The following is a 22,923-nucleotide window of genomic DNA, read 5'->3' as shown; positions in this document are numbered from 1 at the left end:
CGTTGCAGTAGTATACGATTGGGGTGAGCAAACTAGTACTCATCGAAACGCTGTTGATGACATGATATGCTCCAGCGTTGAATTTCGGACAAGAGGTAGGTTGATGACATCATCGGAGGATCTATCTGACTGCGACTGGTTATAACTTATAGATTGAACTCCTCTGGGTGAGCAGAGTCCAATCGCAAGAACCAGAGCACATATGATTAACTCGTGGAAGGGGCAACGCTGGTCCCTCGTGACCTTTTTATATCTCGGTGTACGTACTAGCTTCAAATTATGTTGTAAGTTAGTTGGCAAGTTAGGCTGACTTCGAGATATTCTAGCTGCGCTACATTGGACTAATATTTGCTGTGTATGTTCGCAAGGACTTACAAGTTGACATAGTGCTCATAAGCTATCTCTCACGATCAGGGAAAACGCGCTGGGTGTGTCTCCTCACATACATGTTCATTTATTTTAACGGTACTAATGGCATGTAGCAAGCATCCCGACAGTCTCTATGACAGATACAGTGAGCATTCAGTGTACCTGCTATCCTCATCTAACTAACTGCATCCTTGCGCAGGGGTGCGTGATTCTCAAGCAATTTCTAAGTTGGTTCAATTTTACCACTGAAACAGGTGTAAGTTTGTTCCATATTGTCCTCCAACACTCATCGGTAACTGTGTTTGTCAGGCAGAGACATTTCCATCGCACAGTGGTGGACGTTATTCGTTGCAGATATTATTCTTGGCGGTGAGCTGCGCAGCTGCAATACTTGAATGGTATTGATTTGACTAATCTATCATGTAAGCCATCATAATCACTCGATTATACGCCATGTATCAGGGATCCAAAAAGATGCTCATCTTTCTGATTGGAACCTTCCTGGCTGTTACGATCACCTCCTTGGTGATGAACATGGTAGGATCCCACCCTTTTATTGGAGGTAAGCTTTACTTGTGGATGAAAGACTTGAGCTTAGGCTCATGTGACGAATACCAGATGAATTTGTCCTCTCCGGCAACTATATATGCACTATTTGGGAAAACCGCCCCCAACTTATCCGTTGGACTCGGGTGATCGGCACTGCGTGGGAGACCCTCACACTGTGTCTTGCAGTCTGGATTGCTATAAAACACTTCCGTGGACTGAAACGACTCGGGGTATCGACAGGGTCGACCATCGGGGACTGTTTCGCGATGTTAATAAAAAGCCAGGTGCTTTACTTTACAGCGTGAGCTTGTAATTTGAATGATCACGTTCTCGCTGAACTTTTGCACGTTATAGTTTTGCTGCTGTTTCTTGCTTCGACCTCATTTATTTCTCCTCAAATCTGTCGGTGCGGCTGTTTGTGCCTGACATCTGACCACTTCTCATCATTTCTATAGGTTTCGACTTCTGTGGGAGCCCAAATCTGTTATGGTATTATCGTTTTTGTCCCTCCTGTGCAGGTGTTTGTGCTGGGTCCACGCCTTATCCTTAGTATTCGAGAATATCACGCCGAGCTCGTGGACAACTCTGAAGCAGGAACTAACTTCACTACAATCTGGTTCCAGGAACGCGTACATGTGTCAGCTGGCAGTGGCGTGTAGTGCGGGAAATGCTCCAGGGGATTAACACTTGTTGGGTGCTCTGCTGGGATTCGGGAACATGAGGATGTTGCCAGAAGTTCGTCGCGGAATTTTTGGTATTCCTAAGTTGGTTTGAAAGAGAGAAAAAGGTCTGAACCGTTTTCATGGTGTATCACTACTAAGAAATAGCACATGAACGAAGCTTTATTTGGATACTGCTTGGATACTTGGACTGGTATGTAGCATCTCGCAAATTTAATCGTAGTTCGTCTGTCTAGCAGCTTGAGGCCTGCCACATCAAGAAAGGATATATATATATATTTCCACCAGACATTATGTAATATTGACCCGTTTGCGCTCCTCCACCGTGACACTCCGCAGTGGGAGTCGGGAATTATGTATTGGTCCTGCCTGTACGCATACGGATCTCCTCGATGATACGCACAGCAGAGTTCTCCATCGAGCAGCAGCGTCCCAGAAGTTAACGGCATTCTGTTAACGAACCAACAGGTATTTCAATTTGGAGTAATGGTCAGTTTTGTTCTCAAAAGTTAAAGCGAGGCCTGATTTGCTTGGTCGATAAGTATTGCTCCCACTTCCCGACATCCCAGGAACTGCATACTAATCCTGTACACTATGTTGAGTATTAGATTTTCTGTTCATCGAGGAACAGGGCTAATTGAATGGAAGGAGTCGAGGACACTAGATTGGAAGAGTCTACAAGCCTTCTACTTCGTTTGTCCTTTTTCAAATGCGTGATATACTAAGTAGTAGTGGAATGTGGTGCGCACCACGGCCTTAATTATACGACGACAGTGAGTTACTATATGGGTTCGTCGTCATCAAGCTAAATAAGCTTGCATATATAGTTAGTCTGCGCAGACGACTTTGATCCGAGTCATACACACGCTATAGCCTGTGTGAGCTTATCTGCGCCGCAACAATGGATACGCCAACGCCAACACAAGTTACGTATCTCCGAGCATATCACAAAAGCGAAATCCAGATTAGCATTGTTGACAACCGTTGGCAAGTTGATTGTCGGGGCCAGGGGAACGTAAGGAAGTAAGTACGAATGGTGCACATCGTGCCCGTCCAACGTATTGAATATTCTCGAATCTATGTTCGTGCCGCTAAAATCGAAACTCCATTAGTGGGTCGAAATGACGAAGGCACTGCATCAATCTTCTCAGGATAGTTCTCAGTGTGCTGCAAGTAGAAAGTACAGAACTTCATCAGAAATGCTGTGGGCGCTAATAGGCTATGTGTATGAAATTTGTCCTGATCAATGACATCATCAGATACTGCTTTCTTTTGCTTCCGAGTCTCCGAGTTCGATGGTGCTCGAGCGCACTGCTATATATATGTCGCAAATGGAGCTGCTGGATCTCTCTAATTTCGTCAGTTTTCCATTCACTGCACTCGACTTTACCGTGCATTTCTTCAGGCTCCCCACATCCCAAACTGATAAACCCTTTGGTAAGTCAAATCCAACGATCAGACTGTTTCCTATCACTTTGCATGACTCAGTATGGGTACTATGAATAGCTTAGAAGGTCCCGCAAATAATTTTGATGCAAGGGCTGGCCATCATCGGGCCGACCCAAGTCGGTGGGCTGTTGAGCGCTGCATTGTTCGGTTGCCTTGCCTGCCAGTCCTACTTGTATTTTGAAAGATTCACAAGCGATCACATTGCCCTGAAAACAATTGTGAGTTCATCACTGCTCAATTGATCGTGTTGATCGCATCATATGGTTAGGTATCTGCAGTCATGTGCGCTTCATGTCTGACTTGGCTCCTTCGAACATTGACACGGGCTCTGCAGATTGATCCAGTTGGGCCACTTCGCCTGCATAATATCAACGTTGTGGACAATGACTGTCAGCACCTATGGTGACCCATCTCGACTCGATGTCCTTCCTCTAGCGGCAGACATAGCCATCCCGTTGAGCGGTTTTACAGTATTTGGTGTGCAGGTGAGTGACTTCGAATATATATCAATTATTTCGTGCTTACAATGTCAGTCATTTTACGCATTTCGACTTTGGAGGTTGTCTGGAAATGTTTTCTTACCCATTCTTTGCGAAATGCTCTCCGTGGTTGCACAAACATCCACACTCATTCTCTCAGCAAGGGCGGTTTCTATGACAGATATCACGGCTTTTGAAGACAGTCAAATTGTGTTGATCGCGCTCTCTTGGATTGCACGTGGAACCTGCGACTTGATCACCACTGCTGGCATCTCTTGGAGTCTGAAAAACAAACGAGGCTCTGATTTCAGAGAGTATGATTATGCATCATCTCACCTACCATTCCTGACATCTATCATAGCATGATGGCGATGATCGACCGGTTGCTTTATTGGACACTTGGTAAGATAGGAAGTGCCTCCACTGAGTACTGCTTTTTAACATCACCTCTACACAGAAACTGCTCTGGTCACCAGGTATTTACCTCTTTCACTATAGGGCGTTTTCATCAATGATCCGTCAGTTTGATGGCTATTATAGTGACAGTGTTGGTAAGGACTTCCCCGCCCATATCTTCCCCGAATGGAGTGTTCTCTAACTACCTTCAAGTTTTTAGCCCAGAAACAGAACTGTGAGTGCGTTGATACCACATTCTACCACAACTAATATGACGCAGTTGTATGGTTTGGAGTATGGTTGATGTGGCCTAATGGTAATGACAAGGAATACTTCAAATTAAAAAAAAATATTGACCCGCGTGTCATGCAGTCGTAGGGAACTCATTGTTAGCCTCGTGAGTCGCCAAATGGACTCGACAAATGATAAACAAACGAGCTTACCAATGTGACATACAGGTTGAATCGGCGGTTACTCCTTCGAGAGTTTCGGAGGGCCTCAAGAGGTGATGCCCAGAGTCATGACAGTGGTTCGGTGAGCACTGTTTGAATAATTGCGTATAAATTATAATTATGTTTTAGAACGCGATTATGTTCAGAGCCGGTCCAGGAGCCACGCAATCACGGACAGACTCACTAGAGAACTTAACGAACCGAGATGTTGAAGCATTCCAAGAAGCAGGACGCTTGATCAATCAGGATCAAAGGCGGGTTTCGAAGCCTGCAGTGGTCCATATGCGAGCATGTGTTTCAACAAACGACGAAACTCATTGCTGATCATGGGGCTAATGTACGACGATACCATGTGCTCTTCGCATTCTGTAGGTTGACATAAGGCATGTTGAGTTGTGTGTTAAGGTCCGTCGATATCGGATTTTAAGAGCTGCCGAAGCTTTTTTTCAAGGAGAGAGCATGGACGATGTTTCACCAACACGCAGTGCGCTGCTGAGCGAGACTCGAAAGACTGCAAACTTCTCACCTGAGGACCGCGCTCACTAGTATAGTGGGCTGTTCCCACGTGTGGATGTCATGCCGTTCGCCGCTGTCTTTAGCTTCGCAACTGCGGTCCTAGCTTCGCTTTGTCGTTACAGTCCCAATGTCTTTAGGACTAATCTCCCACTGTAAAAGCACCGTGACTCAAATTTTCACGCGAAGTCATGGATAATCAGACTGCGGCACAGCTTGCACGGCCGACGATCTACAACAACGAATATGCCAATGACATACGATTGGCACATCTCTGAGCGCATCGCTACAGTGAAATACAGTCCTAGGCTGGGTATTTTTGCATCCAAATGTGTTTAACTGATGCCGAAACTCGTTGCTGACTAGAATGTACTCTTCATATTTTGTAGGCTCAGAGAGGTGGTTTTCCGAAGGATGAACATCAAGGACCCACGCCCGTAGCCAAAGCGATTGGAAAAGTTGTAGTGCAGTAAGACAATATCGCTCTGTGACTACTGGAGACCTTCCAAAAGACCTTTCACACCTTTTGTCCCAACGATCCTTTCCAACCTGAACTTGTCATACTTGGAATAAATCACTCTTGACATTACATCAGAAGCCTCCACACCATCGTCGAGGAATGGGAAAGAAAGGAACTCCGAGAAGAACTGAGGGTGTTCTGGAGGACCGTAGAAAATGAGATTACGGATGCCTCTGATCTTGTATCTGCAAATACAGAACTCGTTATGTAGACCTGGATTTTACAAATGTAGAGTGACATACCTGCGGTAGAAATGGAACCGCTCGCTGACGAGCAAAAATGACTTTTTGCCGGAGAAAAATGTTTGTCGTGCTCGAGAAATGTCCTGATTGGTAGAGTACCTACATGAAGTTAGCTGATATCCTCGCGTGTTGTTTTTTATGTGGAACTCACTCAGAAAGTACAGCAAAGCTCACGGAAGATTGTTTCCGGAAGTAGTTGTGCACGCGAATGAAATCGAATGATGAAGGTATAAAAATCACTGTGTTGGCACTCTGTACTGCTGATTTAAGAACCCGTGGAAGTAGCTTAGCATAATGTAAGATGAGAAAAGTCAAGGTTGGAGCTGCAGAGGTAGGTTACCTGGGTGGTGAAATAAGCAAATCTCTTTTCTGGTTCGTCCTTGGGGTTGGCACAGTCGAAAGGAACAAACATCTTTTCATTGTTAAGGCACAATCCCTCGGGCAATTAAGAAGGCACTCACTTGGTCGATAGACTCTGGAACCTGTATGGCAGGCCATGCTTTTTCGACTCTGACCTTCCCTGCAGTGTTTTTGAGCGTGGTGTTAAACAGCGCTCTCAATTCTGGCGTCTCGAACGGTGACAAGAAGACGGATTGTCGAAGGTACGCAGAACTCGCGGAGACTAAGCATCATGCGCGAAAGGTTGTCAAGAAGAAACCTACTGGCCGTCCAAATACCATGGCTTGATGCGCGAGAAGTCCGCGTCATGGGAATCTTTCGGCAGGTTGTTCATGTTCGAAAGGACATACTGACATGCACATAATCAAGATAAGGGGATTAACATGAAACATGATATGGGCACACCTGGACATGCTCCCAGTTTTGCATTGCCAGTGCGTTCATTTGGTCTATCACCAATATCTCAATCGATGACAAAAAATCTGCGCTTCTGAAGGGAAGTTACAATTGACCTTTGCATTGGGTTTGCACGATGAACGCACTTTTCTTTCTCGATTGACATCCTCAAACCGAGCGGACTTGCAAGAATAAGATCACACCCATAAAAATCGGCGAATAATTTGACACTTTTTCTTGTGAGTTTAATTCCAACTCTGAAATTATCGTCGACGTTGCCCTTGAACGTCTCGACATGATCTCGAGGGTATGTCCCAGGTTCTGCAACAGCCAGCTTATCGACTGCATCTGGTGGAAGACCGTACTCGGATAGGAAACGGGAATGGTTTTCGATCTGATATGCCGGAGAGGGTGTGTGCGTGGTAAATGCATTGAGCCAAGCGAGTGCCGACGAGCGAAACGGGAGAAGAACGAGTACGGATGGTCGAGTAAAACCTTGATCTTGAACGTCCTCTGGAGGCGAGACTGAAGCTGCCTTCGCATGTGCGAGACGTTCATTGTTTTTCAGAACACGTCTCCGCTTTCTGTGATTTTCTATGAACACGGGAAAGTCTAGATATGGGGGAACAAACTTTGTGATGTGGTCCAACGCGTGCAATGCAACGGCCTCTCGTACACCTTGGTGGTCCTCGAGAGAGAGCGCAGGATTATATAGATCAAGATTGGCAGACAAGATCGAGAGTAGATCATCTTGTGTCTGTCTCTGATCTGAAACGTACATATATCATTATCATGGTATGCTTCACACCGCCAAGCATACCTGACGACTGCTTAGATTGTCGCGCCTGAAAAGAACTCCTCAAACGTTCCGGCACCTAATAATTATTCCATGAATATCTCAACAGCATGTGATATACTACAGAACGCAACATACTGCGGTCTTTTTGGCCAGTTTTTGTGATGGAGGGGTGATATCTTCGCTTCGTAAACTAAACACTGTTGGTAATTTGCCAATTTTCTCCCTCGAAGACGTCCAGCGTCGTTGATCCACAGAGCTTCTTGATGCGTCTGATACAAGATCGGTATTTGGTCCGTAGTGCTGTTCGTATAGCGAAGTGATATCTGACAAAGTGCGCTGGAATACACGTCTCTAGACCATACTGATAACGTACCTTGTACATCCACACCGTCATTTTCTTCGTTACCTCCAGTGACCTCTTCATCTGCGGCATTGTTGGTTTTATCGAATAATATCGAGGGGCCTGGGTCCAAGGTAATATCTTCTGCAAGCTTAACCGTCTTCCGCTTGTTCAACTTCTCGGGTGCTGGCAAATCCTCATCCCGTGGTCTCTTTCTGCTTTTCAGAGCAGAGACATTGAGTAGCGTCAGGAGACGAGTCGTGGGGGTGTTTACGTTGTCGCCGAGGTCCATGGTATTGTGATTTTGACAAGGAATCCAGGATTACAGTTCAATGTAATTGTAAAGGAACGTGAAAAAACACGATCACGTGATCAGTCATGTGACTACGACGCGCCCAGGCTGCAACTTTCATTTATTCTGCTTATCTGATAAGTAATCTGAAAACGCCCTTCTTTATTAACGGAAACTGCTGTCTCATGGCTTGAAGTGTCTTCGTCAACTCGCAGAAATTATCATTCTCGGCATTATGCAAGTGGCTATCGCCTCCGATTATGGCCGAACAGCATTATGAGAGTTACTTATACCGTACATGCCGTGGCCCATCATGTTCTCGTCATAGAATTTTCAGGAGCCTCATCCGCATCTTTAATGCAGCCGAGCGTCGATAAGTATCCAACGTTTTTCTTGAGAGCGTGCACACATTGCCAACCTTCACCTGTTGGTCTCTAGCAGTGTGGTCCACTGTCCACTTCCAGGTTGAAGTGAAGTCGTTACTAGTAGCTCTCTTCCGAATCCAAGCCACCGGCCGCGCTCGCTCCCGATGAGCTTGGAATGTTCTTTATCGTTATCGGTATCCCTCTTTAGGCTTGGTTTAGTCGCATGGGAGTGAAGTGGGATTCGCATAAGTAGCTATAAAGTCCAGAAGGTGTGCTTTCCTGCGTTTCTGTTATCTGCCAGTGATGAGCACTACTTCCATGGCTGCTCTTCCTTTCGAGCTGGAGCAAGGCATTTTCGAAAACGCTGCCAACAGTGATCGTCGGTCGGCCTTGAGCCTGGTCTTGGTGGCTCGGCGGGTACAGTTCTGGTGAGCTGGTTACCGAGGAAACGAACACGAACGATAATTTTTAACCGCAGGGTAGAACCTGTGGTTTACAAGTGCGTTGCACTGAAATACGGAGGTAGTGAATCAGCAAGAGTCCTCGAGGGATTTATTTCTGCCCTCAAGACCAGGCCCGCCTCGTTTTTTGCTAGATATGTCAAGACGCTTCTCCTCTCTGACATTCCTGCATGTTACATGATGGAGATTCTTGCAGTCTGCACTGGCCTTACAGATCTTAGAATCTGGCCACACACGCCGTCACCCGTCACGCACTTTGTAGTTACCAGCTCCATCCGCCCCACTCATCTGTCTTTTTCTGCCGAGCACCTTGCAGCCCGTGGTCGCGGTCCCAACTTTGCCCTCCCATTTTACCAAGAACTTACGCATATGGAATTACATGATACCTGGGGGCAGTTAATGACCTGGGCACCAAACTTTGCAATGCTCCCGCATCTGACACACCTCGCTCTGGTGTTTGGTTCCCCATTCTCGTGCGGCTCTGTAGCTAGCTATGGCCTAAACGCCATATTGGCGAATTGCAGCAAGCTGAAGGTCTGCGTGCTTCGTTGCATGCTCAGTGAGGATGAACTTCGGTTTGGGCAGGATGCTGTGATTGCCAATTCCATCGTAGATCCCCGCGTCGTGGTCGTGGGTTGGCACCGTTCACGGGCGAGGTGGGCGGATGGTTTATGGAACGAGAAGACAGATTTGTGGAACAAAGCTGAGGGTCTTCATCGCCACACGATGATGTGAAGAGGTCAAAATCAGTCTTCGGGATAATCATTTTCGTCCTGCAGTAGTATAGGACGAAGATGCCAGTGGACACCGTCATCTATGCGCCAGGCGTTTGGAGCTAGTATTTAGCGGGAGACACCTGCGCGAGTTAATATCAAAGCACCCAACATAACAATCGAGAAATTGGCTGTAAAATATCTCCAATTATCGATGTGCAAAATGGTCTGAATGAGCCATCCACAACGCAGGCCCTAGATTTAATTATTCACGTCTAACCTTTTGGATTATTCATCCTGGTGCGGACACTGCGGCTGTATGAGGAAGATAAGGAATGCAAACATACAAATTTTGGTACCACATCAGGCAAACTTCAAGATCGATCGGATGGGATCGTCAAGTTCGGTACTGGTACTGGTACTGCTGATCTTATCGATGCACTGCCAGTGGGCAGCAGGTATTCGACGAAACATATACATTCCAGAGCAGCTCCGAGTGTGTGGTTGGCCGCATCCTGGTCCACATGTGGCATTGCAAAGATATCCTTGAATGTAGCCACCTGATCGCGATTATTCAATATTCAATAGCCACATGGTGAGAGCAATCCCATCTGAGCATGTCTTCTTGATCTGGTGCCTCAGACTCCAGAGACACCGTAGAGCGTTCAGTGAACGCGTCATTGTCACTGTGCTTCTTTCCGCCAACCTCAGGTCGTGATCTGGATGAAACAGATCCGGACATATCCATCTCGTCGAGCAACGTTTGTTGCTGATTGATACAGTGGGACGAAGTTATTGAGACATACCAGTGCATGCCCGAGCCTGATCAGATGTGTGCTGCAAAGAATCACAAAAGAATCAAGTTGATTTTTGATTGGCGCCAGCACTGCTTCGCGGAGTTCAAATTCACGACGCGTGCCGACCGCGTCGCGTTTTGTCCGGTCAAAGTGCTCAGGGTGCAACTCTGTTTCTCAAGAGGGAGTCTGCCAATCAAACCTGGATTCATCCCATTCTGTTACAAGCTTTCAACAAATTAAGAGCCAGGCTTTTCCGCACTCTTCCGACACACAGAATCGTTCTTCACCTGCAGCATGCGAGTTCTTTGTGTAGCAGAGAAGCCTTCCATAGCTCGTTCAATCAGCTCAATTCTCTCTGGTGGTCATCTGGAAACAGTGAGCTGGAGCTTTCTGGGCCCTCCAATTCTTGTATTCATACATTCTACTTCCAGCGTCCAACGTCCAATAGATTCATCAAGAACTTTGATTTCGATTACCCACAGACCAACTCACAATTTACAGTGACCTCCGTCTCTGGTCATTTACTAGCCCATGACTTTCCCGAGGAGTATAGGCAGTGGAACTCTTGTGACCCCATTACACTGTTCGATGCGCCCATTCACACTGCTGTACCTGCAGACAGCAAGAGTATCGAACGCAATCTCTTGACTGAAGCGCGTAGAGCAGATACCCTTATGATTTGGACAGATTGTGATCGCGAAGGAGAGAACATTGGGAGCGAGATTGTCAAGGTATGCAGGAAATCACGGCCACAAATCGTTGTGAAAAGGGCTAGGTTTAGCGCCATCATTCCTCAGCGAGTATCCTGTTCTTTGGCCAGATTTCTTTCAGCTAATAGGTATTCGCGATAACAGACAAATTCATCGTGCTGCTCAGCACCCCGTCGATCTCGACATGGCTCAGGCCCACGCTGTCGAGGCGCGCATCTTCCTTGACCTAAGAATAGGTGCTGCATTCACGCGTATGCAAACTCTTACACTGCAGACACGGCTCGCCCAGTTTCGTGAAAAGAGAGAAGTCGTTTCATATGGTTCGTCCATCACCGAGCCACTTGTTTGCCCATGATACATCTCTGAGCAGGTCCTTGTCAATTTCCGACGCTCGGGTTTGTCGTCCAAAGATATAATCAAGTCAAGTCCTTCGTTCCTGAAGACTTCTGGTACATACACTTTTCTGTGGATCGTGATGACATGAAGGTCGACTTCAACTGGAAAAGGGGACACTTATTCGAAAATGATGTGGTTGCTGAGATACACGAGGAGGTTTTGCAGAGTCCCACTGCTAGAGTGGTGAAGGTGACACAGAAAGATGTCAAGAAATAGTGAGTTTTCTTCTTAGTTTTCTGAACTGCACTAGACCAGGTTGAACATTCTAGCAAACCACTCCCACTAACAACCGTAGAGCTGCAGAAGGCTGGATCTAGATTGTTGAGGCTAGCTCCCAAGAAGGTCCTCGATGTGAGCTGAATCAATATTAATGCGTTTCTTGCTTCCCAGCTGACTGTGGTCGTACTCATTCAGATTGCGGAGAAGCTTTACCAACAAGGCTTTTTATCATATCCACGCACAGAAACAGATCAATACGATCCTCAGTTCAATTTCATGACACTCATCGAAAAGCAAACTGCCGATCCTGCTTGGGGAGGATTCGCCACTGGGTATGCTTCGCGCAAGAGTTTTGTGATCGCAGACTTACGTTATACCTTCAGTCTGCATGGAGGCAATTTCAATGCTCCCAGGCGGGGCAAAAACAACGACAAGGCTCATCCGCCCATCCACCCCACCGCTCATGCGGGGAATCTTGCTGGCGATGAGAAGAAGGTATACGAGTTCATCACCCGCCGCTTTCTTGCAAGTTGTAGCACAGATGCGGAAGGCAAAGAAACAATTGTGCAAGTAGATTATGGTGGTGAAGAGTTTAACGCAACCGGTTAGTAATTCTGCTACGACTCCAACATATGCTCACGCCCTTGTAGGATTGATCGTCCTTCGGAGAAATTATCTTGAAGTATACCCATATGACAAGTGGTCGGCAAAAGAGATACCGAACTTCGAGGAAGGCGAGCAGTTCGTACCTACGACATGCGAAGTCAAAGATGGTCAAACTTCCTCACCGTCACTCCTCACCGAGGCGGACTTGGTTACCCTCATGGACAAGAACGGTATTGGTGCGTTTCCGCACACATCGTTGTTATTCCTCCTAATCTGATTATCTGCCATTCTGCAGGCACTGATGCTACGATTGCTCAACACATCCAGACGATTGTCGACCGCGAGTATGTCATCGAACGGATGGATGGTGCAACAAAGCATCTCATGCCCTCGACACTTGGTATTGGGCTTATAGAAGGGTACAATGAAATTGGGTTTGAGAGAAGTTTATCAAAGCCGCAGCTTAGGCGCGAAACCGAACGCGGCATGGTCCGAATTTGCGAAGGCACGAAGTCCAAAGCAGATATGCTCACCGAGAGCATCGAACAATACAGGGAGATGTATGTTCTCGCAAAGAGAGAGTTCGACAAGGTTGTCTCTGTAGGTGGTCTTCGAACGCACGGGTGTCGTCACATTCACATTGCACGACGACGTTAGAGTGTGCGCAGGTACATTGAACGCAATGCAGGTGCAAACAATGGTGGTGGTGGTGGTGGTGGTGGTGGTGGTGGTGGTGGTGGTGGTGGCGGCGGCGGCGGCGGTGGAAGGGGTAGGGGTGCCGGAAGAGGCACTGGTCGTGGAAACAACAATGATAATAATGATAACGACAATGGAGGACCCCCACCAGGAAGTGCCGGACGTGGCCGTGGTCGGGGACGGGGACGGGGCGCTGCAGCCCCAGCATCCAGAGGGCGTGGACGAGGCGCTGCTAGGGCAGCCTCACCGCCACCTGCCAGCGACACTGATGGTACGCAAATTAACGTTATGAAGGATGAGCGTTGACATGGTTCTCTAGACTTGAATATTAATATGCCCCCGCCTCCCCCACCGCCTCGAAGCCGTTCACGAGCATCCAATGGAGCATCAAAACCCAGTGCTCCTGTCTCACGGACAACCTCTTCGGGAAGTAAACCCTCCTCGTCGCGGGTGAATGCCCCGGCAGCTATTCCACGACCCAACCCCTTGCCTTCTTCAAGCACGACGCCCGAATGTGAATGCGGCATTCCATCTCAGTGCAAAACAGTAACGCAAAAATCAGCTCGCGAAGGCAAGCAGTTCTATGCCTGCGGAGTCGGTGACGGCTGCGGGTTCTTCAAATGGTGCGATGATGGACCGGTTGCTATGCCTGCAAATCCTATGCCCCTCGTTCCAGCAAAGCGCGCATTGGCTAGCGAACGTTCAGTGAGTTTATGTTTTGTACTACGTCTTGTTTCATACAGAGCTTTGTGAGCTTAACCAGGTCGATGCCCTCGCACGTCAATGTCAATGTCGTGAGGACGCGGCAAGACGTACTGTCACTAAAGAAGGGTCAAATAAAGGACGAATATTCTGGGGATGTCCCAAAGGAAAGGACGGTGGTTGTGGGTTCTTCGAGTGGGACGATGAACCGCCCAAACCTAAGAGCGCTGCTCCTTCACGCCCCATGTCGACTCGATCAGCAAGCCAAAATGATCCAAGTTCCAGTGGCGGAAAGTGTTTCAAGGTTTGTGTGCGGGCATAACGACAATGTCATGAGAGACTGAACTTCCATATAGTGTGATCAAGAAGGTCATTGGGCGTCTGGTGAGTAATATTATGTGCCGTTGACAGAGGCCACTAAGTACATGTAGCGTGTCCAAATGGTGACATGACTAGTCGCTCGAAACCGGCATCAAAGGCTGGAGGATCGGCGTCTAGTGATGCTTGCTTCAAGTGTGGACAGACAGGACATTGGACTTCTGGTATGATGCTGTATCTCTACCATAGGCGCCCCATTCACTCATGGTATGATAGAATGTCCCGATAATGGTGGACCTGGGCCATCCAAGCGCGCAAAATCTACTTCAAGAGGTTTGAAGTCCTCGTCGAATACCACTTCCAGAGGGAGAGGTGGGAAAAGAGGTGGGAAGAAGGGAGCCTGCAAGACGAAAGGTGGAACATTTGGAGCTCCAGATGATTTCTAAGGCAATATTATGTGGCGAATGTGCTATGGTTTTCGTGCCGCTCGAAATGGGAAACCAACTTGATTGTAGTATTCATAACTGTCAGTTACTGTTACAGCATTTTCAGACCCCACCAACGGCGAGTCAATCTGAGAATTGTGCGGTCTCAATAGTAACCTATCTAACTTCCAAACTAACGTCTGTTTGTTTATTCTTTCTCCGTCCAGTCGCTGGAGGCTCGGTCTTTTCCACATCCGCGACTCGCACACTGTGGTAGACATCAACGCCAATGACCGGTGAATTGGGCATCATGAATACTCACATAGTCTCATCCTCCACGTACGTGTGATCGGTGACGCGAAGGTACACCATCGGTGCGGCAAAGATCATGCTAGCGACCATTAGGCACCACGTCGACAGGAAGATGTTCATGTATCTGGAGCGCTGGTCCAGTAGTATGTTTACAGAGGAATGAAGAACTCACGGGATTCTAGCGGCATCAGTACTCCAGGCACTTGCCGCACCCGCTGATTGCAGGGACTTGTCTGTATGGGGTTTTATCAGTATTGAACTCAACCCTTCGTTTCAAGGTCAATACGCACAGAAGCCAGTAAACACGGCCAGCTTGGCGGGGTCGTTCGACATCGCGCCCATTAGCCAGTATGCATATGTCTGCCACATTGAATCCAGGAAGCCATGAACCATCATAACCCAGACATGAGCAGCGTAGGTTTCGTCCGTGATGTCGATCTTGTAAGTATCAGCGCGGGTATATGTCCTAACTTCCATTGTGATTTTGGCGTGTAGTGTGACAAGATGACTTACTTCTGGTAGAAATATGCCCAGACGTGGGCAGCGAAAGCTACAAGGAACACGAGGATCCAGCCGTAGAAGGCACGGACTCTGCGGCTGACCATTTTCTGGTCAAGAATAAAGTAACCGAGGAAGACAGATCCAAGGATTTGCGCTGTGTAGGTCATTAAACTGTTGAGGCCCCGTGCACGGATAGTGAATATCGCGCCGTTGTAACCATTATATTCTGCGTAACCTATCAGCAACCATGTTGATCCCAGGAACAGTACGGACCCCAGGTATAGCAGTAATTACTGGCAAAGAACATCGGGAAGAGGAGGATGATCCAAGGGTCAGTCTTCAGGGCCACGTACAGGCGAAACAATTCTGTCTTCCATGATGGGTGGCGGACTTCAGTGACGCGAGTCCCGTCCGTACGAATCACCTTGTCTGGGTTTACCATTAACAGCGGGAGGAATACGCCGATGAGGGTCAAAATTAGGAAGCCAACCTAGTTCAGTGTCAATCTTTGGTGACAAGATACTATCGAATGACATACATATGTGCCATTGCCAACTGAGGGTGACAAAATCAATCACGTCAGACTCATAGCTATACTATGCATTGGTCCTTACTGCTGTTGGCCTGACGGTAGAGGATATGAGCACGGCTTCCCATTCACAGACGAAACATATGTTTCACTCACGGTACTCTTAAAATTGGTTCCAAATGCTACAGCAGAACCCAGAACCCCTCCAAGATTGAAGATGGCCCAAAAGATAGAGATGAACATGCCCTTCTGAGCCTCTGTAGGGTATGCCATCATCAAAGAACCCTGTGCGGTCCAAAGCAAAGCTGCACAGACACCAAGGATGGCACCAGCCGCGACTACGAAAGCACTCGCATCAGGATGGATGTTGATAACACTGAAGTGCAAATTTTCAAGTAAAACCACACGATCGATGAACAAGTTAACTTACAGGAACGAGGCAATGTACAACGAGTAGCCCAAAGTTCCAAGTGTCAGAGTGCGCCGAGGACCAAGGACATTATTAATGGAACTGCAGCGATATTAGTCGTCATAAATCAAATTGTCAACCTTGACTCACCCAGAGATTAACCCAAAAAACGCAAAAGTCGCGTACAAAATCGCGCTGGCGTTAGCTTGGACTGTACTATTGACCTGGCCTCCGCCACCGAGACCAGTAAGCGCAACGAAGATGCCAGGGCCCATGAAACACACGAGTCCCAACATTGACACTTGGGTGACAGGGTGGTAGTAATACCTCCTCCATCCTGTCGGACGGTCAAGGACCTGGACCTCTGCGTGGGGAGACGTGGAGTCCTTGCGGCTGCTGTCAAGTTTGTCGATCTCTACGTGCACCTCGGACATGGTGATTAGAAGATGATGGTACGAGGGCTCATTAGCACGAATGAGCGATTGTCTTCCTTCTATATGGTGGGAAACTAAGGGCTCGTATGAATTGCAGGTATCCGAACTCCGTAGGCAGGATGCACATACCTCGTCAATGAACAAACAAATACATGGCTGGAACTTGAAATGGAACAAAAGCCTACATATTTCATTAGTAGCATTGGTAGGCGCGGAAGAAACCGATATGATTCTATTGAATCCATCACAATATTTGTTGGTATGTGGATAACTGTCCCATCGGTGAGCCCCAAAGATGAATGGTGAGTAATAGATCACCAAAAGAAGGTGGTCGTGTCAAGATTGTGACACGAATTTGAAGTTCGCCAGGTGGCCCAGTCACCCGAGCCACTCATTGAGCCACCGTCAATTATACCGTCTTCACGTACCCCCAATCTCGAATTCATCGGTCCATACACCGAGATTGACATTTGTGCGGACTCTGCATGGACCTTTGGGTTCTGCTTCTGCGCTTTCTCTTGCAGACGGGCGGTGTGTCAGTTTGAATGCAAATGGAACGATTTGGGTATGGGACCTCGAGGGTGGAGATGGAACTTCCTGAGGTCGCTAGGCCTGTCAAGGGCAGCTTTGCAGGAACAAACAGTGTAAGTAATTATGGTGCCGTTGCATTTGACGAGCGAAGAATCGTCAATGCTGGTGTACGGGGCATCGAGGAATTCCGAAGGTTTGATATCTAATTGTACAGTGATGGATTGTTGCATTTTTATTAGGGACGCTCTTGAAAGTTCGGGGGCGCACAGGTCGCCCACGCCTATGACCCCTTCGCACACAACACACCCTACCTAAAACGTAGTTTGCACATTACCTAATATTGAACTTGCGAAAAATAAACACTAAATACTTTACACTGTTTTGTCGTCTAGGCTCGTTACCAGCCTGGCGATCTCGGAGTGGCGTGACAGTGCCAGTGGTACTCAATTGTATGTAGTACAACTTAACTTATGGGTCTACCCAAGGTCTACCGTTGTTCAAACTTCAGACTGTATAACATGTTTTAAGTTTTAACCATGTCATGGTTCTGTACGCAAACCACGATGTGGAAGTACTTCGGAACGGTAACAGGGCACCTACGACTCCATTGACAACGACTTTTTAGAATCGAGCAGCCCTATCGTCCTCCCATCAGACTTTTTACATACACCGTGCACAGGCAGATCGGGCTGTGCCAAGGGTTATTATATACTACTCGGTCTTCAAGTACATGATGTGCTCCCCCCTCCATTCTCCACCTCCCGCATGGCAACTGCTCCCAAACCGAGGAAAAAAACCTGGGATCCGTTTAGTCTTCTTGCATATGATGCACTCCCGAATCACCTGGATGACTCTGACTCGGTCACATCTGACCTGAAGTCTGCGACCAATTTCTACGACCGCAGTCTAACAAGTCGTAGGTATGCCCTCGCTGGTGTGGCATGCTCAATTATTGTCAGCTGCTGTTGCATCGTTGCAGGCGCTGTCATCACGGCCGCTCCTGAAGGTGCGGTCACTTTGACATCAGCAGGACAGAGCGGCACTGCGCTGCGGAAAGAGATGGTGGTCATATCACTAAATTTGATCGTCACATTATGCACCGAAGCCATAGGTTTCGTACACAACATCTCATTGCGCTCTGCGCTGGCTTCAGAGTCTCGGCTTCGTTTCAACTCTAATCTGCGCCTTCTGACTGCAACTCGTGGATGGAGCAACCCCAATGGTTCTCTTCTTAATGGTATCATGGTTGTCCTCCTCGTCATATCCTATAGCTCAGCTTCACTGGTCGCAATACCTTCCTACGGCTATTTAAATGAATATCTCGACACCCCCGCGACTAATATTATCATGGGGATACCTCTCCTGATTTTGGGAGTCGCACTTCTTCTCCAGGTGGTGATCGCATTGTCAGGGATGCGAGCTATCAAGATATTAACGTGGAGTTCTTCACCTTTCGATTTGACCGCTGCTCTGGTCCACCACGCGCAATTGACCCCAGCTCTTTTCCGGTGCATGCGTGGTGTGTCCGACTTGGACATGGATGGAGGACCAGCGAAGCCATCAGAGAAACAGCCTTCTGCATGGCATGCGCACCCTAGCATTCGGAAAGTTATCATCTCCCTTTGGTGTCTTGTCGTAGCATGCGCTGGATGGGGTGTCCTCATCCTGCGCATCCAGGACACGCACGATACGCATGAAATCCTCGATCACATAACCTGGAAATCGTGGTCGTTCTTCCCTGACGATTACAATTTTTCATACAGCCTTTATTACTGGTTCGGAGGGGGCACGTCTCATTGGTGGATTATGCCTTATGTCAACCTGGCTGCTATCCAGGGACCGTTGACACTTTGTCTACACTGCTCTGAGCTCATCGCAAACGTCATTCGGGACGAAGGGCATTGGAGATGCGCTACTGGACGAAAAGGGATTCCATCGGCGGTAAACCCGCTGAATTCGGTTTTCGCCAATCCACTCTGTCTTGCACTTTTTGTTGCAAAGCCTGTCCTGCGTAAGTCACTCGCACCTAGCTTTAGATGTATGTCCCTGAACAAATATTATTAACGATATAGACTGGATATTTGGGCTTTGTTTCGTGCTCTTCGCCACCATCGACCTTGCATATGTCAACATCGATGTATATACGTTCCCAATGCAGGTTCGTATTCACTATCTAAGTGCAGGCGCTGCAGCATCCTTATATACTCGTGCAGATCTTGAACTTATGGATAGTGCTGTTTGTATTCGCTTGTTTCTTCACTCTCGTGGCACTACGCCAACGGCGCGGACCCCAGCCAGCTGCATATGGTCACCTTCAGACACTGGCCAACCTCGTGGATGAGTGGTCGCCTGTGATGTGGTGGGGCCACAAGGAAGATGGAACCCCGTATTGTCATGCTGGTAGGGTACTTGAATGGTCACGATGACGGTGCATTGAAGCTTTTAAACAGGGACGAGTGGTCAGCCGCTGCCGGCTGTGAAGATGGACTGTGTTTATGCTGGCACCAGCGTCGGGTCACATCATTCCGTCTCGTGAGAGGTCCTTGCTTTGCAGACATTCCTTAACTTACCCTTTTCAAATATAGGACCTAAATTCATGTCAGGCGGGCTGGCGATGCATTGACGGCGCTCATAGTCAGCTATGCCATGAGACGGGACATATTTGCGATGTTTACGATGTTTGTCGCGTTCAAGTTGGAGATGGATCGGGATGTTGTCATCTGGGCCCACTTCTTCGCGCGCCACGTTCAATAGAATTCGGCTTTCAGCGAATGCACAATTGGGACACATTAGTGATAGAGGATATGATTTACAAGGCTGTGTATGCTCGGATTGTTCTGTATTAGTAGTACTAAGTCACAGCGAATCGTTTTGATACCTTCGAACGGGGTTGGGTGCTGCACAGAAGTACTAGTGAGACGATGTCTCATCATAATGATCATCTGTGTACTCTGCAGCTGGGACAGGAAGCGCTTGATTTCCCTTACAGCCGCACTCGGTAAGGTCAAACTTTGATAGAGGGGCGGGGAACAAGCCAATTAGGCATTCGCAGTAGTTGAAACTTGCAGAGTCAAATTTTGGTCTCGACCGGTTTTGACCAACTTGAAGTTCGATGATCATGAGCCTTCCTTCTTCCCCTTGGCATGGGGCCATTTCCGTAAATCTGGCGGGGGGTTACTGTAACCTTGTTGAGACCGGTTCGCACGATGTACATTACTGATTTCCACACTTCATGCAACCCTCGTGCAGTAGTTTTCGACGAAATCTCGAGGTCCAGGACGTGGGCTGCCCAGTGGTCACCACTGACTGGCGTATGTAACCAGCATCGAATCATTATCCATGAACTCTAGGCAAGCAGTGCTATTGATGTAATATTTGTCAGTGAAGCTGAAGAAGCTACAGTATCATGACCTAGGAATGAATCGCTACCCTGACAGTGCCAATAGGGCTAGTTGGCCCACGTCATTTATCGCAACCGCTGGAAGTTCAATCTGTTTCACGCCCGCGGTTTACAACCTGCTTGTGATCCAACGATAGATGCCTTAATCATTATGGGCATTCACAGACCCTCATCCTCGACGTACGTGTGTTCGGTGACGCGAAGGTATACCATCGGCGCAGAGAAGACCATGCCAGCGACCATCAGGCACCACGTCGACAGGAAGATGTTCATATATCTGGAGCGCTAGTATAGCAGCTTGTTCGCATAGGTAGTAATGATGAACTCACGGGATTCCAACGGCATCAGCACGCCAGACGCCTGCCGCGCCCGCTGATTGCACGGACTTGTCTGCATGGTTCTTGGTCAGAAAGATGGATCGAACTCGTACTTTCAGATACCCACAGAAGCCAGTGAACACAGCCAGCTTCGCGGGGTCGTTTGACATCGCACCCATCAGCCAGTATGCATATGTCTGCCACATTGAATCTAGGAAGCCATAAAAGATCATGACCCAGACATGGGCAGCGTAGGTGTCGTCCATGATGTCGATCCTGTCAGCATTCCTCACAGCCTCTTCAGTGCGGGTATATGTCCTAGGAGCGCTTTCATTTTATATTTGAACCTGTAGTGTGGCATGAGGACTTACTTTTGATAGAAAAACGCCCAGACATGGACGACGAAAATCATGAGAAACACGAGGATCCATCCATAGAATGCGCGGACTCTGCGTCGGACCCTTTTCTGATCAAGGACGAAGCAACCTATAAAGATGGACCCAAAGATCTGCGCTGTCCAGGACATGATGTTATTGAGACCCCGTGCACGGATCGTAAATATGGCGCCGTTGTAGTCATTGTATTCTGCACGATCTGTCAGCAACCACATTGACACCAAGAACAGTACGAACGCCAGGTGTAAAAGTAATTACTGGCAAAAAATATCGGGAAGAGAAGGATAATCCAGGGGTCGGTCTTGAGGGCAACATACAAGCTGAAAAACTCTGCCTTCCAAGATGGGTGCCGGACCTGGGCCACGCGAGTCCCATCCGTACGAATCATCTTGTCTGGGTTTGCCATTAAAAGCGGGAGGAATACACCAATGAGGGTCAAAATCAGGAAACAAACCTAATCAAGCGTCAATATCCGGTGAAAGAGACTATCGTATGACTTACATAAGTGCCGTTGCTAACTGACGATGACGAAATCGGTCAGTTCCACTGTCAGGCTCATAGCCATGTGTCCTGGCTCCTTACCGCTGTTGGACTGATGGTACAAAATATGAGCATATCCTCCTACTCATGAACGTAACATGTTACTCGCCGTACTCTTGAAATTGGTCCCGAATGCTACAGCTGAGCCCACAACCCCCCCAAGACTCAAGATGGCCCAACTGATACATATGAACATGCCCTTCTGAGCCTCAGTAGGGTACGCCATCATCAGAGAGCCCTGCGCGGTCCAAAGCAAAGCTGCGCAGATACCAAGGATAGCACCGGCCACGACAACGAAAGCACTCGCACCCGCACCAGGATGGATGCTAATAGCACTGAGATGCAATGTTTCAGTAAAATCACATGATCGACTAACAGATCAACTTACAGGAACGATGCAATGTACAACGAGTAGCCCCAAGTTCCAAGCATCAAAGTCCGCCGAGGACCAAGGACATTGTTAATGGAACTACGACAACATTAGCCCCCGCAGCCAAAAGTGACGATGTTATCTTGCCCAGAGAAGAACCCAAAAAACGCAAAAGTCGAATACAAAATTGCGCTAGCGTTAGCCTGAATAGAACCGTTGACTTGGCCGCCGCCGCCAAGACCAGTAAGCGCAACGAACATGCCGGGGCACATGAAACACACAAGTCCCAGCATCGACACCTGGGCGATGGGGTGGTAGTAGTATTTCCTCCATCCCGTCGGACGGTCAAAGACCTCTACGTGTTGAGAAGCGGGGTCTTTGCTGCTGCTGTCAAGTTTTTCGATCTCTGCTTGGGCTCCAGACATGGTAGTTAGAAAATGCGACCCCGGTGAAAAAACGGACAGAAAGTGATCCGCAATGGCTTCGTCATCAAGCAATCATGTGGTGAGACCGGAGTCATACTTAGTACTACGAGTGCCATACGCCCGTAAGCAAGATGTACCTTAAGTCCTTGACGAAACTTCATGCCTGATCGTGAAAACCAGCGTGACAAAACTGCGCCCAGTGTTTGCCAGAATGAGCGCTACGTAGCCTAAGTCTGAGTATGGCTCTCCGAATTCGTAGGTCGGCGGTGGCGAATCGATGTAATCCATCAATCTCATCACGACGATGAGTCGTGCATCGTGAAAGAACGAGATTCAGAATTCGCGAAGTCTTTCCAAGAAGATTCCATGGCCAGGCCCTCTCAAGATGGCAAAGGCTGTATAGGTATCTGTCCGCGTCGGCGAACGGCGAGCGCACAAATCAATATCCACGATGTGTTGTCAGTCCCCTCAAGGTCA

General features: G+C 48.0%; 8 protein-coding genes across 8 annotated transcripts; 5 read left to right on the top strand and 3 right to left on the bottom strand.

Moving 5' to 3' along the window:
- The first annotated feature begins 3,026 nt into the window (after positions 1-3,026).
- DEU56DRAFT_391351 (uncharacterized protein) lies at positions 3,027-4,736 on the top strand. The gene is made up of 12 exons (XM_041345982.1): positions 3,027-3,265; positions 3,316-3,329; positions 3,382-3,532; positions 3,581-3,840; positions 3,888-3,928; positions 3,984-4,002; positions 4,050-4,077; positions 4,136-4,157; positions 4,203-4,238; positions 4,295-4,319; positions 4,381-4,456; positions 4,504-4,736. The coding sequence occupies exons 1-12, from the start codon at positions 3,131-3,133 to the stop codon at positions 4,696-4,698; spliced, it is 1,002 nt and encodes a 333-aa protein (XP_041207823.1). The 5' UTR covers positions 3,027-3,130; the 3' UTR covers positions 4,699-4,736.
- Positions 4,737-4,934: 198 nt separating this feature from the next.
- DEU56DRAFT_806934 (DUF1253-domain-containing protein) lies at positions 4,935-7,896 on the bottom strand. Its single transcript, XM_041353368.1, has 12 exons — positions 7,617-7,896; positions 7,379-7,566; positions 7,265-7,319; positions 7,077-7,212; positions 6,591-7,028; positions 6,454-6,538; positions 6,312-6,397; positions 6,111-6,261; positions 5,990-6,061; positions 5,801-5,934; positions 5,650-5,748; positions 4,935-5,592 (listed from the first exon to the last, which is right to left on the bottom strand). The coding sequence occupies exons 1-12, from the start codon at positions 7,873-7,875 to the stop codon at positions 5,379-5,381; spliced, it is 1,917 nt and encodes a 638-aa protein (XP_041207822.1). The 5' UTR covers positions 7,876-7,896; the 3' UTR covers positions 4,935-5,378.
- A 662-nt stretch (positions 7,897-8,558) lies between these two features.
- Positions 8,559-9,522, top strand: DEU56DRAFT_858210 (uncharacterized protein; the record flags this gene model as incomplete). The annotated part of the gene is made up of 2 exons (XM_041355291.1): positions 8,559-8,668; positions 8,719-9,522. 2 exons carry the CDS (start codon positions 8,559-8,561, stop codon positions 9,434-9,436), a joined length of 828 nt encoding a protein of 275 aa, XP_041207821.1. The 3' UTR covers positions 9,437-9,522.
- An 838-nt stretch (positions 9,523-10,360) lies between these two features.
- On the top strand, positions 10,361-12,852 carry DEU56DRAFT_806929 (prokaryotic type I DNA topoisomerase). The gene is made up of 9 exons (XM_041353367.1): positions 10,361-10,586; positions 10,643-11,007; positions 11,066-11,241; positions 11,292-11,532; positions 11,587-11,668; positions 11,732-11,868; positions 11,920-12,140; positions 12,187-12,378; positions 12,438-12,852. The coding sequence occupies exons 1-9, from the start codon at positions 10,506-10,508 to the stop codon at positions 12,797-12,799; spliced, it is 1,857 nt and encodes a 618-aa protein (XP_041207820.1). The 5' UTR covers positions 10,361-10,505; the 3' UTR covers positions 12,800-12,852.
- Positions 12,853-12,917: 65 nt separating this feature from the next.
- Positions 12,918-14,357, top strand: DEU56DRAFT_806924 (uncharacterized protein). Its single transcript, XM_041353366.1, has 6 exons — positions 12,918-13,109; positions 13,158-13,543; positions 13,602-13,844; positions 13,897-13,924; positions 13,972-14,082; positions 14,135-14,357. Exons 2-6 carry the CDS (start codon positions 13,172-13,174, stop codon positions 14,302-14,304), a joined length of 924 nt encoding a protein of 307 aa, XP_041207819.1. The 5' UTR covers positions 12,918-13,109; positions 13,158-13,171; the 3' UTR covers positions 14,305-14,357.
- Positions 14,304-16,544, bottom strand: DEU56DRAFT_391177 (MFS general substrate transporter). Its single transcript, XM_041345981.1, has 11 exons — positions 16,185-16,544; positions 16,056-16,136; positions 15,782-16,001; positions 15,711-15,720; positions 15,635-15,651; positions 15,370-15,586; positions 15,109-15,322; positions 14,886-15,061; positions 14,768-14,828; positions 14,606-14,719; positions 14,304-14,551 (listed from the first exon to the last, which is right to left on the bottom strand). The coding sequence occupies exons 1-11, from the start codon at positions 16,466-16,468 to the stop codon at positions 14,461-14,463; spliced, it is 1,485 nt and encodes a 494-aa protein (XP_041207818.1). The 5' UTR covers positions 16,469-16,544; the 3' UTR covers positions 14,304-14,460.
- Positions 16,545-17,680: 1,136 nt separating this feature from the next.
- DEU56DRAFT_806900 (uncharacterized protein) lies at positions 17,681-19,889 on the top strand. Its single transcript, XM_041353365.1, has 5 exons — positions 17,681-19,010; positions 19,072-19,157; positions 19,213-19,425; positions 19,454-19,531; positions 19,585-19,889. Exons 1-3 carry the CDS (start codon positions 17,765-17,767, stop codon positions 19,423-19,425), a joined length of 1,545 nt encoding a protein of 514 aa, XP_041207817.1. The 5' UTR covers positions 17,681-17,764; the 3' UTR covers positions 19,454-19,531; positions 19,585-19,889.
- Positions 19,890-20,317: 428 nt separating this feature from the next.
- On the bottom strand, positions 20,318-22,786 carry DEU56DRAFT_981052 (MFS general substrate transporter). Its single transcript, XM_041359817.1, has 10 exons — positions 22,181-22,786; positions 22,040-22,120; positions 21,766-21,986; positions 21,694-21,703; positions 21,613-21,625; positions 21,349-21,565; positions 21,088-21,301; positions 20,844-21,034; positions 20,729-20,789; positions 20,318-20,676 (listed from the first exon to the last, which is right to left on the bottom strand). Exons 1-10 carry the CDS (start codon positions 22,444-22,446, stop codon positions 20,559-20,561), a joined length of 1,392 nt encoding a protein of 463 aa, XP_041207816.1. The 5' UTR covers positions 22,447-22,786; the 3' UTR covers positions 20,318-20,558.
- Between the last annotated feature and the right edge of the window lie 137 nt (positions 22,787-22,923).

This window comes from Suillus clintonianus (assembly GCF_016758775.1).
Source record: "Suillus clintonianus strain FC179 chromosome Unknown DEU56scaffold_41, whole genome shotgun sequence".
NCBI lineage: Eukaryota > Fungi > Basidiomycota > Agaricomycetes > Boletales > Suillaceae > Suillus > Suillus clintonianus.
This window is presented reverse-complemented; position numbering and strand designations above follow the sequence as displayed.

Excerpts from the sequence above, each read along its gene's own strand:
- DEU56DRAFT_391351 (XM_041345982.1), top strand. The coding sequence starts at position 3,131 with ATGCAAGGGCTGGCCATCATCGGGCCGACCCAAGTCGGTGGGCTGTTG. Across the intron at positions 4,078-4,135 it reads CTATTATAGTGACAGTGTTG|TTTTTAGCCCAGAAACAGAA; the intron begins GTAAGGACTTCC and ends ACTACCTTCAAG. Across the intron at positions 4,320-4,380 it reads GGGAACTCATTGTTAGCCTC|GTTGAATCGGCGGTTACTCC; the intron begins GTGAGTCGCCAA and ends TGTGACATACAG.
- DEU56DRAFT_806934 (XM_041353368.1), bottom strand. The coding sequence starts at position 7,875 with ATGGACCTCGGCGACAACGTAAACACCCCCACGACTCGTCTCCTGACG. Across the intron at positions 6,262-6,311 it reads CCATGGTATTTGGACGGCCA|TTCTGCGTACCTTCGACAAT; the intron begins GTAGGTTTCTTC and ends AGTCTCCGCGAG. Across the intron at positions 5,749-5,800 it reads AGCTTTGCTGTACTTTCTGA|GTACTCTACCAATCAGGACA; the intron begins GTGAGTTCCACA and ends AACTTCATGTAG.
- DEU56DRAFT_806929 (XM_041353367.1), top strand. The coding sequence starts at position 10,506 with ATGCGAGTTCTTTGTGTAGCAGAGAAGCCTTCCATAGCTCGTTCAATC. Across the intron at positions 11,533-11,586 it reads CAGAAAGATGTCAAGAAATA|CAAACCACTCCCACTAACAA; the intron begins GTGAGTTTTCTT and ends TGAACATTCTAG. Across the intron at positions 12,379-12,437 it reads CATGGACAAGAACGGTATTG|GCACTGATGCTACGATTGCT; the intron begins GTGCGTTTCCGC and ends GCCATTCTGCAG.
- DEU56DRAFT_806924 (XM_041353366.1), top strand. The coding sequence starts at position 13,172 with ATGCCCCCGCCTCCCCCACCGCCTCGAAGCCGTTCACGAGCATCCAAT. Across the intron at positions 13,925-13,971 it reads AGAAGGTCATTGGGCGTCTG|CGTGTCCAAATGGTGACATG; the intron begins GTGAGTAATATT and ends AAGTACATGTAG. Across the intron at positions 14,083-14,134 it reads GACAGGACATTGGACTTCTG|AATGTCCCGATAATGGTGGA; the intron begins GTATGATGCTGT and ends ATGGTATGATAG.
- DEU56DRAFT_391177 (XM_041345981.1), bottom strand. The coding sequence starts at position 16,468 with ATGTCCGAGGTGCACGTAGAGATCGACAAACTTGACAGCAGCCGCAAG. Across the intron at positions 14,829-14,885 it reads GGCCGTGTTTACTGGCTTCT|ACAAGTCCCTGCAATCAGCG; the intron begins GTGCGTATTGAC and ends AACCCCATACAG. Across the intron at positions 14,720-14,767 it reads ACTGATGCCGCTAGAATCCC|ATACATGAACATCTTCCTGT; the intron begins GTGAGTTCTTCA and ends CCAGCGCTCCAG.
- DEU56DRAFT_806900 (XM_041353365.1), top strand. The coding sequence starts at position 17,765 with ATGGCAACTGCTCCCAAACCGAGGAAAAAAACCTGGGATCCGTTTAGT. Across the intron at positions 19,011-19,071 it reads TGTTGCAAAGCCTGTCCTGC|ACTGGATATTTGGGCTTTGT; the intron begins GTAAGTCACTCG and ends TTAACGATATAG. Across the intron at positions 19,158-19,212 it reads TATATACGTTCCCAATGCAG|ATCTTGAACTTATGGATAGT; the intron begins GTTCGTATTCAC and ends ATACTCGTGCAG.
- DEU56DRAFT_981052 (XM_041359817.1), bottom strand. The coding sequence starts at position 22,446 with ATGTCTGGAGCCCAAGCAGAGATCGAAAAACTTGACAGCAGCAGCAAA. Across the intron at positions 21,987-22,039 it reads TTGTACATTGCATCGTTCCT|TGCTATTAGCATCCATCCTG; the intron begins GTAAGTTGATCT and ends ATTGCATCTCAG. Across the intron at positions 20,790-20,843 it reads GGCTGTGTTCACTGGCTTCT|ACAAGTCCGTGCAATCAGCG; the intron begins GTGGGTATCTGA and ends AGAACCATGCAG.